General features: G+C 52.2%; 1 protein-coding gene across 7 annotated transcripts; it reads right to left on the reverse strand.

Moving 5' to 3' along the window:
• Positions 1-341: 341 nt before the first annotated feature.
• Positions 342-6,316, reverse strand: Crybb3 (crystallin beta B3). 7 transcript variants are annotated; one of them, XM_029477857.1, is made up of 7 exons: positions 6,288-6,316; positions 5,750-5,811; positions 5,198-5,298; positions 4,492-4,610; positions 3,104-3,236; positions 2,271-2,413; positions 342-574 (listed from the first exon to the last, which is right to left on the reverse strand). In XM_029477857.1, the coding sequence occupies exons 3-7, from the start codon at positions 5,270-5,272 to the stop codon at positions 409-411; spliced, it is 636 nt and encodes a 211-aa protein (XP_029333717.1). In that variant the 5' UTR covers positions 5,273-5,298; positions 5,750-5,811; positions 6,288-6,316; the 3' UTR covers positions 342-408. The 7 variants fall into 7 exon arrangements, with proteins under 7 accessions (XP_029333717.1, XP_029333715.1, XP_029333714.1 ...); XM_029477855.1 differs by having other exon boundaries at positions 5,198-5,382; XM_029477854.1 differs by having other exon boundaries at positions 5,198-5,382; positions 5,750-5,825.
• Between the last annotated feature and the right edge of the window lie 4,379 nt (positions 6,317-10,695).

Raw genomic sequence — 10,695 nt, forward strand, 5'->3', positions numbered from 1 at the left:
ATGGATGAGGGCATGGGTAGACAGATGGGTGAACAGATGGATGGAATAGGTAAGTGGGTGGGTAGATGGATGAATAAATAAATGAGTGGCTGGCTAGCTGGATGAGTGGGTGGGTGGGTCGGTGGATAGGTGCATGATCATATGGACGGATGGGCAGGTGAACAGATAGACAGCTATTCAGATGTGGGCAATGGTGGCAGAAGTCAGCTTGTGGCAGAGTGTGTGTGACCTCAGCTGTCAGGACTGGATTGGGACCCAGACACACCCCTCCTCCCCTCCTTGCAGGTAAGTCTTGGCCCCTGCACCCATCCAACCCCTACAGGAAGTGACGCAGACAGAGCTGCGTGGCTGGTGGGCTTTATTGAGCAGGTTCAGGAAGGGGACACAGGCGTTGGCTCCCGGGAGTCCTCAGCTGCTCAGGAAGCAGCCGCGCTTGTGCCACTTCTGGTCGCGGATGCGGCGCACCGACTGCAGCTGCGGCTGGTTGGCGTCCCACTCGTTCCAGTGGCGGAATTCGCCCCGCTCGAACACATACTGGCGCCCGCGGTAGCCCGGGAACTCGTAGCCCACCCACCTGCCGAGAATAACAGAGTAAGGTGAAGCGTGTTCCTCCGGAGCCCTTCAAAGCTCTCTAAAGCCTGCATTTGCTTTGCTCTTCACCGGGCTCAGGTCCCCAGTGCCCCTGATATGAAGATAACCATCTGCTTTTCTTAAAGCTTCCTTTGCCTCACCTCTCCGTAGCCTTCCACTCTCCAGCCCTTCATCCCTCTGACTGGCTGAGTTTGAGCCTTGGCAGCTACCATTGCTTCTGACTAGAATGTCCATCTTTACCTGATCTTCTGTCTCCTTGGGGCGGGAGTTGGGTCACACATACCCTGAGACTCTCAGAGACAGCTTCCTCCAGGGTACCCATTACACTTACGTCAGACTGATAAACCTGCGAAAAGGGCTACACAGCTCCAGTTGATCACAGAACCCCTCTCCCTGGCATCCCGGATGCTCAGGAAAAAGCTACTGAGTGCATTCACAGTGTCATCCTTCCCTGCTCAATCCCAAGTTCAAACCCACAAGGGAGGGGGGAAAAAAAGGCAAGGTCACCCTGAGGTTTCATTAGCAGAAATAGCAAGCCTGATCACAGCTAGGCTTGCTCCAGACCCAGATAATAGAGCTTTGAGAACACCATTGCCTCGAGAATGAGCGGGGCTGGGGAGTTGGGAGAGCCATAGACATCTGGATGGAGTCCATGCAATGGAGGCTATTCACTCCACTGAGATTGAGCAAAGCTGTCTAGGAGTCTAGGCTGCCTAGAATCCTCAGTGGAGCAGGAGGCCAGTGCTGGAGCATTCTGGGAGAGGGGGAATGGGGGCAAAGAGAGCATAAGGAGGGGAGAAAGGAGGGGGCAAGGAGAATAAGGAAAGTGAGAAAGAGAGAGAGAAGAGAGAGGGAGAGAAGAGACAGAGACAGAGAGAGGGAGAAGAAGGAGAGGGAGCAGGAGAGGGAGAGAGAAGATGTGAACAGTGCTGGGGATAGAGCCCAACTCTTGAATTTGTTTTTTGCTTGTTTGTTTGGTTTTTTATTTTCATTTTTTTGTTTCATAAAGAAAGACAGGCCGGGCGGTGGTGGCGCACGCTTTTAATCCTAGCACTCGGGAGGCAGAGGCAGGCGGATTTCTGAGTTCGAGGCCAGCCTGGTCTACAAAGTGAGTTCCAGGACAGCCAGGGCTACACAGAGAAACCCTGTCTCGAAAAACCAAAAAAAAGAAAGAAAGACAGGAGAAGGAGAGAGGCAACAAGAGATTAAAGAGAGAAGAGAGTGGGGGCAAAGAGAATAGGGAGGAGAGAGAGAGAAAGAGAGGCAGAGACAGAGACACACAGAGAGAAAGATGGGGTTTCTCGTGCAGCCCTGGCTGTCTTGGAACTCGCTCTGCAGACCAGGCTGAACTTGGACTCGCAGAAATCTGCTTGCCTCTGCCTCCCAAGTGCTCGGCTTAAAGGCGTGCACTAGCACGCCCTTGCTGCAGCTCTTAGACTTTTGAGACACGGCCTGACTCTGGAGCCCGGGGCCTCTTTCAAACTCTCACTCCTCCTGCCTAGCCTCCCAGATGCTAGGATCGTGGACTGGGCTTTCACTCCCTCTGCCACACGGGCTTGGAGTGAGGAAGGAAGGGTTCAGAAAGCTGACTGAGTCACTTGTGTGTGGAGCTGGCAGTTGCTGAAGGAGTGACCGCCAGAGGACGGAGCTGGAGCAGAGTGGGCTGGGGATTCCCTTACGTCCCATTGATGACACGGATGCTGGCCACACGGTCCTGGAAACCATGGGCCCACAGGCTGGGCACATCGTCATCTACGATCTCCATCTTGCGTCCACTGAAGGCTGGGTTCTCAAACAGGTGCAGCTTGTGGTCTGGGCCATCCTGAGGGCAAAGGTCAAGGATGAGTGGGGTTTCATACCCAGAACAGCAAGAATGGAGTCACCCCAACTCTCAGGAGGAGAGAGAGACTCAAGGAACATCCCAGAGCTGAGCAAGACAGAAGGGGGAATGGACAGATCTCTTCCCACCAATCATCACCACCAGAAAGGGAAACTGAGGCTCAAAGGGGACCACAAAGACTTAGGCTCCAGACCCCTCTTCTAGGTTTACTCTGGTGTCAACTTCCTGGTTTCCGTTCCCGTGTTGTTTAGAAAACACTCTGTTCAGACATTGGAAAGAGGGGCTGGGCGGCTTCTGTGTTGATGGAGAAGATGAGGCATGGATCAGGTCCCCTTCAGGACATGCCAGGGAAGAGTGGGGACTGTTGTGAAATGATTTTCTGTGTTTCTTTGAATAGTGTAGACCTGAGCCAGAACGATGAGGCTTCTCTGGTTAACTGGGTTACTACAAGGGGGTCAAGGGTCATGTCCACTAGTTCAGGGCAAGGACTCTGGTGTCCTTCCCTGGTTCCCACTCAAGAGGCAGATTCTTCTTGCCCCACACCATTGTTAAGGTCAGAATCTGAGGCCCACTCAAGCAGAATCACAGTGGCAAAACTGACCCATGTGTGTGCACACGCACACACACACACACACACACACACACACTTGGATAGCAATAGCCCTGACTTACAATGTGCAAAGGACGGAGGGACAGGAGAATGTCACTACGTCGGCTGCTGGACCAGGCATCCCAGCGAGGGTAGTCCCCCTTCTCCAGTACAAACTGCTCCCCACGAAAGGCCCTGCGCTCGAATGCCAGCCACCTGAGGGGGGCAGGGAACAGGGTCACCTCTGGTGTGGCTGAGCAGGGACCCACATGCAGGAGAAAGAACAGGAAACTCACATCTTCCCTACCTCTATCCATAACCCAGTACAGACCCCTGTGCTTGCTGTTAGGGAGGTTCTGGGGACTCATTGGTACTGATGTCCTGTGCCATCAAGGACATGTTGAGAATCCACGTGCACCACATTTGGGAGGAGGTTTGGTAAAATCCCCCACGAAAGATCGATGGGTAAGGGACTAGAGTGCTAGCTCAGTGGTTAAGAGCATTGGCTGTTGTTACAAAGGACCAGGGTTCAAGTCTCAGCACACACACACAGTGGCAGCTCATGAACATCTCAACTCCAGTTCTAGGGGATCTAGTGCCCTCTTCTGGCCACCACGGGTACTGCATACACCTAGTGCAGAGGCATACATGCAGACAAAACACACACATAAAATAAAAATGAATAAAACTTTAAAAAAAAAAAAAAAAACTCTTTCCCCCTCTAGGCACAGCACTGTTTGTCCTCAGATGAGGAGATACAGCTGGCAGAGCTGGCAGACATGCCCGAGAACGCAAAGTCCCAGAGCATAGACTCAGTCTGAGGGTCAGAGCTCAGTGCACAGTGCAGAGCCTGCTGCTCCAGGGGAGGGCAGGTTCCAAACACCAAGGTTTTCTTGCCTCAGTTCCCTCCGCTATGCCAGCGACAGAAAGGGGCATGGCTCTTGCAGGACAAGGATTCGTGATATAACTCAAGTGAAGCTTTGCAGGGTCATAATTCTTACAGTTATTTAGCAGTAAGTCCTGTTTCTATTAATACGTTTAAAAAAATCCTTTTAACTATGTGGGTGTTTTTGTTTGCATGTATGCCTGTGCACTATATGTGTGCCTGGTGCCTGCAGAGATCAAAAGAGGGTGTGGGATCCTCTGAAACTGGATATACAGACAGTTGTGAGTGCCACGTGGGTGCTGAGAATTGAACCCAGGTCCTCTGCAAGAACAGGAAGTTCTCTCAACTGCTGAACCATCTCTTCAGCCCTTATTTACATAACTGTGCACAGCTGGTGCTAACTCTGAGCTGGACACCGGCTGGCCTCCTTCCTGTTCCTGTCATACGCCACAGGAATCTAACACCTGTCGTTTTATGGATGGAGAAACTGAGGCAAAGAAAGGCAAGGGTCCGGGGCAGATCTGGGGCTGGATTGGGCCTCACAATGCAGGAGGCCGGGGCAGTGGACGCTGCCCAAGTACTCACGGTCCAGACTCCACTTGGATGGAGCCCACCTTCTCCAGCAGGCTGTCGGTGAGGTTGGGACACTCCGCCGAGAACTCGCATCGCTTGCCCTGGAAGTTCTCTAACTCGTACACCGTCACCTGGATGGACAGAGGTGAGAACCTCAGCCTCTGCGGGGCTCCAAAGTCCACGTCCTTCCGCAGAACAGCAGGAAGCCCCTCCACCACCCCCGACCTGCTCCCCACCTCCCCCCCCACCCCCGCCGAGGTGAACCACGCAGTCTGCACCGCCCCCTGGTGGCCTCAGTGAGAAACTGCAATAATGCCCCGGGTTCCTGCTGAAAATCACCAGGGCAGCCTCAGAAAATTTCCTCAGACTATTCCTTCACGCTATCCACGTCAAATGTTCCCTTCGAAGCCTCAGCATGGCTTGGGATGGACAGAGCGAGCGATATCACACTCCCCCCATCCACCAGCCATGCTCAGGACACCCGCTTTATCACGTGACAATTCTAGGACTGGGGACAACAGGCATCGCTTCCGGGTTTGTTTGTTTGTTTTAAGATGAAGCTGTCTGCACCCAGACACCAAGCAACTCAAGTGAGGTCATACAGGAAAGGCAGAGCTTGAAGCCCACATCCCCTGAAGCCTGGTGCCCGGGAACTCCACTGGGTCAGTTGTAGCCCTCAGTCCTGGGCTCTAGGCCCCATCAAGACCCAGCCAGGTACCTTGTAGCTTCCTCCAAGGCCTCCATGGCTCTTGCCAGCTGCAGCCTGCTCAGGTGCTCCGTGCTGCTCCGCCATCTCTCTGGGGATACTTCTGCCTCAAACTGGAGGAGAACCAGGTCACCAGCTGGGGCCAGCAGGATCAGGGGCTGGTGGGTCCAGACCCAAACAACACTGAGGACCAAGATCTATAATCAGTCAACAAACACCTCCTGGACACCTGCTTTGGGCCATGCATCTGGGCCAGTCAGTGGGACTGGGGAATCCCAGAGGCCCAGTAATGCAAGACCAGTTTGCTGAGAACACAGGGAAGAAAGGACTTAAACTGGATGGCACCCTCCCTCCACCCCACACACACCCAAATGCTCCCTGTAAAGGGCTGGGTATCTCTATGGGCTCTCTGCAGCCTCAGTGCCCAGGACTGGACCCCAGGACAGCCAGGGTGGACAGCAGACCACAGCAGGCAGGAGAAACAGACAGACTGAGCAGCCATCAAATGGGCCAGGTCTTTGGAAACCATCCCAGACTACGAAGCTGACTATTGTGAGTGCTTGCTGTGTTCTAGGCTCTCGAATAGTGGACCCTGGCAGTCTCTCTTAGCTTCAGCGGGCAGAGACCTAGGACTCAGGCTCTGCAGACATCTGCTCGCCAGCATGGGTGTATGGGCGTACACACACATGCACTGTCCTGCACAACACCTGTCCCTGACTGACCTGCTCCTCCCTCAGGACCTGTCCTGACACTGGTGTGAGGTCCAGAAGCTTCTGCTCTGTATCTAACCTGCATCATTAGGACATGGGCCTTGGCCCACTTCATGGGGATGCCCCAGTATTCCCTTTCTCAGAGCTGCCCACTCCTTAGTCTTCAGCCCACACAAACAATTGGGACCCAGCCTCATGCTCAGACCCGCAGACAATACAGTTCACCAGCTCTGCCTGTGGCTGGGCCTAGGTGGCAGGCTTGGGTCCTGGAGGTCACCCTCCCTACCCTCGAGCGAGCCAGACAAGGGCCATGCACACCCAGAGAGACCCGAGGTTGCACCTTCCTCGACAGAGTACACACTTCCCCCTGCCTCACCCAGTCCAGTACAAACCTGCTTCCAGGACCAGTTGTCCCCAGACTGGCGTGCCTCCAAGGCTGGCCTATTTATGGGCATGTTCTGTTGGCCCAGCACATTACGGGATGCTGAGATAGCGCCCTGTCCACCCCGATCCTGTCCGGGCCATTTCATCCTAATGGTGAGCCCGGGGAGGCCCCTAAGGCCAGTCACCTCCGGCACAAGTCCGATGACTTCCTGGGGACTGGTGGCCTTTACTGGCTTTGTGGGATGCCAGCCAGACTACACATGTCGATGATGAGACTGTGTTTGAAAGAGGCCACGTCACTTACTTGGGGGGTCATAAAGCTGTTTGCTGTAGGCTCAAATCCTCAAGTCAGCCTACGTCCCGATTTCGGATCCTTGGGGTGCCATTTTACAGATTCCACGACTGAGGCAAATCACTGAGTTCTCACAGTCACAGCTACAAACTGAATTGGGTTTCAGTGTGTGAGTATGTATCGTGTGCATGGCTGAGTGAGCCTGGGTGCACACAGATGCCAGAGGAGGAGGCTGGTGCCCCGCTTTACCCTGCTCTGCTGTATTCCCTTGAGACAGGGTCCCTCACTGAACATGGAGCTAGACCCACAGCCAGCCCCAGAAATCTTCCTGTCTCCATTCCCAACCACTGACAAAGTTTCTCTGTGTAGCCCTGGATGTCCTGTAACTCACTCTGTAGACCAGGCTGACCTTGAACTCAGAAATCTGCCTGCCCCTGCCTCCCAAGTGCTGGGATTAAAAGCATGTGTTGTCACTGCCCAGTTCACCACTGGCTTTTCATGAGGTGCTGGAAATTTGAACTCTGCTCCTTGTGCTTGCACGACCACTTAGCTGTCATCCCAGACCCATAAACAAATGTACTGGTTATCACTAAGTCACTGTGGCTAAAATGTCTGACAGAAACAAGGACGGACAGTTTATTTTGGCTGGCAGTTTCAGAAGGCTCAAGCCAAGGTTGCTGGTCGCCACATATTTGTAGAGAATGTCGTGGCATGGGGCATGTAGTAGGCAAAGTTCTTTGTTTTGAGGCAAGATACGAAGCAGGGAGACAGACATGGGAAGGGGGCAGGGACAGGATGCTCTGGAGGACCAGACCCCAGCTGCTTCTTCCAGTCAGACCAGCTCCTAAAAGCTCCAGTTTCCAAAAATGGCACTTGTGTCTGTCTGGGAGCCAGATGCTCTACACATGAGATTGTGGGGGACATTCCGTGACAGTACAGGGTTTCTTCTTCCTGTAGCTCAGAGGCTGTATGCTGGCTTAGCACGAGGGAGGCCTGTGTTCCTCCACACAAATCAACAAGCTGTAGATCATCACTGACTGGGGAACAGAGGCAGGAGGATCAGGAATTCCAGGGTAGCCTCCATTGCAGGTTTGACGACAGCCTGAGCTGTCTCGATGAGAGGTCATGTGAGCACAGTACACATCACATGGCTGTCACTTGATTCTGTTCCCCCAGGACCCCACCTACCACTGATCACATCAATGGCCACTTCCTGCCACAGGTGATGGAGCCAGTTGTCACTGGTTGGGTGGTGCTGTGGACAGTGTGGCACCCTCTCCACACTGAATCATCCTGAGCACTGTGTCATCTGAGCTGTCTGCCATTCCCTAACCCACAGTTACGAACATCAGCATCGCTGCTGTTCAGAGTCACGTGCTCTTAGCAAGGGTAGAACGGGGTTTGCAGGGGGGAATCGGGGCTGTCCTGTGAGGGCCGGGCGTGGGGCTGCTGCTCAACATCTCCACCAAGGCTGTTAACCACCGTGCTGAATAATTAGTTGTTTGAGTCATCAGAGAGGAGGAAGCCACAATTAAGAAAATGGCTCCATAAGATTGGGATGTAGGAAACCCTGTAGGACATTTTTTCAATTAGTGATTGATAGGGGGAGGACCCCACCCATTGTGAGTGGAGCCATCCCTGGACTGGTGGTCCTGGGTTCTATAAGAAAGCAGGCTGAGGGGCTGGAGAGATGGCTCAGTGGTTAAGAGCACTGACTGCTCTTCTGAAGGTCCTGAGTTCAAATCCCAGCAACCACATGGTGGCTCACAACCATCCGTAATGAGATCTGACATCCTCTTCTGGGGTGTCTGAAGACATCTACAGTGTACTTACATATAATAAATAAATCTTTGGGCCGGAGCAAGCGGGGCTGGAGCAAGCAGAGGTCCTGAGTTTAATTCCCAACAACCACATGATGGTTCAAAACCATCTGTACAGATGCAGTGTACTCATATACATAAAATAAATAAATAAATCTTTAAGAAAGGAAGGAAGGAAAGCAGACTGAGCAAGCCATGGGGAGCAAGCCAGTAAGCAGCACCCCTCCATGGTCTCTGCATCAGCTCCTGCCTCCAGGTTCCTGCTCTCACTGCTTTTTTTGTTTGTTTGTTTGTTTTTGTTTTTGTTTTTCAAGACTGGGTTTCTCTGAATAGCCCTGGATGTCCTGGAACTCACTCTGTAGACCAGGCTGGCCTCGAACTCAGAAATCCGCCTTCCTCTGCCTCCCAAGTGCTGGGATTAAAGGCATGCGCCACCACGCCCGGCTTCCCTCACTGCTTTTGATGATGAACTGTTATATGGAACTGTGAGTGACCAAGAAAACTCCCAACTTTCCACCCCAGTTTTATTTTGACCATGGTGTTTTTTATCAAAGCAATAGTAACCCTAAGATAGCCACAATGAGTAGGCTACTGATTAACATCTATGGGGCTTAAAATTGATTGTCAACTTGACAGGATCTAGAATCACCCACAGGACATGGCAAAACCTAGGTTCTCAATTGAGGGATCATATACTGAGTTGCCCACAGGCACATCTGTAGGAACTGTCTTAATTAATTGATGTGATGTGGTTTGAATATGTTTGCCCTAAGGAGTGGCACTATTGGGAAACGTGGCAATGCTGGAGTAGGTGTGGCCTTGTTGGAGTGGGTGTGGCAATGTTAGAGTAGGTGTGGCCTTGTTGGAGTAGGTGTGGTCTTGTTGGTGAAAGTTTGTTGCGGCAGTGAGGTCCTGCGCTCAATCTATGTCCAGTGTGGAAGAGAACCTCCCCATGGCTGCCTGCAAATCAAGATGTAGAACTCGCGGCTCCTTCAGCACCATGTCTGCCTGCACACTGCCCTGTAATTCCTGCCATGGTGGTAATGGACTGAACCTACTGTAACCCAGCCCTAGTTAAATGTTTTCCTTTATAAGAGTTGCTTTGGTCATGGTGTCTCTCCAAAGCAGTACAACCCTAAGACCTGTACTAGATGTGGGTGGTACCATTCCCTAGGCAGAGTTTCTTAAGCTGCTGAGGGTTGAAAGACGGAACTGAACAGCAACAAGCAAAGCTGTCTCCACCTCTCTCTGCTCTAGACCCTGGCTGTGGGCAGCTGAAGTTCCGACGTCCCCACTGATGGACTGACCCTGGGATTATAAGTCAAATAAATCCTTTCTCTCCAAACTGTTCAATGTCCGTGTTTTATCACAGCAACAGAAAGGAAACTAGGACTCCCACCCTTAAAATGGGCTGCCCAGACAGAACGGCATCTAAGGAACAAGCCGTTGCATTTGCCTGACTGCTGCTCTCGGCCACGGTGTCAGTCAATTCCATCCCTGGGTAGGTTATTGACTAACATCATTCAGTAAGCTGATTAATTTCCCTGAATAGGTTAGCACTTGCCATTCCTGGGTAAGTTATCAACTAGGCATCACTGGGTAGGCTGTTGATTAGTTTCCCTGGTTAGGCCACAGTGCTCTCATCATGGATAGGTTATTGACTATCCTTGCATAGGCTGTTGATTAGCACCCCTGGTCTCTATTCACCAATCGCCCCAGCAGCTCCTCCTTCCTGGAATAACCAAGGACCCAAGAGACCCCCGTTGCTGTCTTGTGGACACGCAGCCTCAGAGTTACCACTGACAGGAAAGCTTTATTTACTACTTTTGGAGTCTGGGTGTGCCCCCTTCGCACATGCAGAGTTCACCCATTCAGTGCAGTCAGCTGGATTTCTGACATGCTTGTCTGTGCCAAAAAACCTCTTACAGTGACAAAATATAAAAGCACACGGGACATCCGGCCACTGTGAAGTCCGGGAAGCCCATTTGTTTTGACAGTAAAAATATAGTTTTTTTTTTTTTAATAGATGATTTCTCAGTCACGCAGTTAGGTTCTTCCTGGGACTGGCTACAGTGCCCACCATCTGCTGTCATTCAGAAGTCCTGCAGCTTGTGGATTAGTAAGGCAGCTGTCAGAATGCTGCAGGCGGGATGTGCACCTTGCGAGTCCTTCTCCATCGCGATGCACATATCCCAGGTAGGACCCAGAGGAACGGTTAGGAAAATATATCCTATATCATATATATAATTCCATTCTCCCACCCCAGCATACAAAGCGTGTTGAGGAGGACCGTCATCATTCTAG

Source organism: Mus caroli, chromosome 5 (genome assembly GCF_900094665.2).
Source record: "Mus caroli chromosome 5, CAROLI_EIJ_v1.1, whole genome shotgun sequence".
Lineage (NCBI taxonomy): Eukaryota > Metazoa > Chordata > Mammalia > Rodentia > Muridae > Mus > Mus caroli.

What these genes read in the sequence shown, in the direction of transcription:
- Crybb3 (XM_021163605.1), bottom strand. Translation starts at nt 5,272, where the DNA reads ATGGCGGAGCAGCACGGAGCACCTGAGCAGGCTGCAGCTGGCAAGAGC. An exon ending in GCCTTGGAGGAAGCTACAAG is followed by an intron (nt 4,611 to 5,197) that starts GTACCTGGCTGG and finishes CTGTCCATCCAG; the next exon opens with GTGACGGTGTACGAGTTAGA. An exon ending in ATCCGTGTCATCAATGGGAC is followed by an intron (nt 575 to 2,270) that starts GTAAGGGAATCC and finishes TATTCTCGGCAG; the next exon opens with GTGGGTGGGCTACGAGTTCC.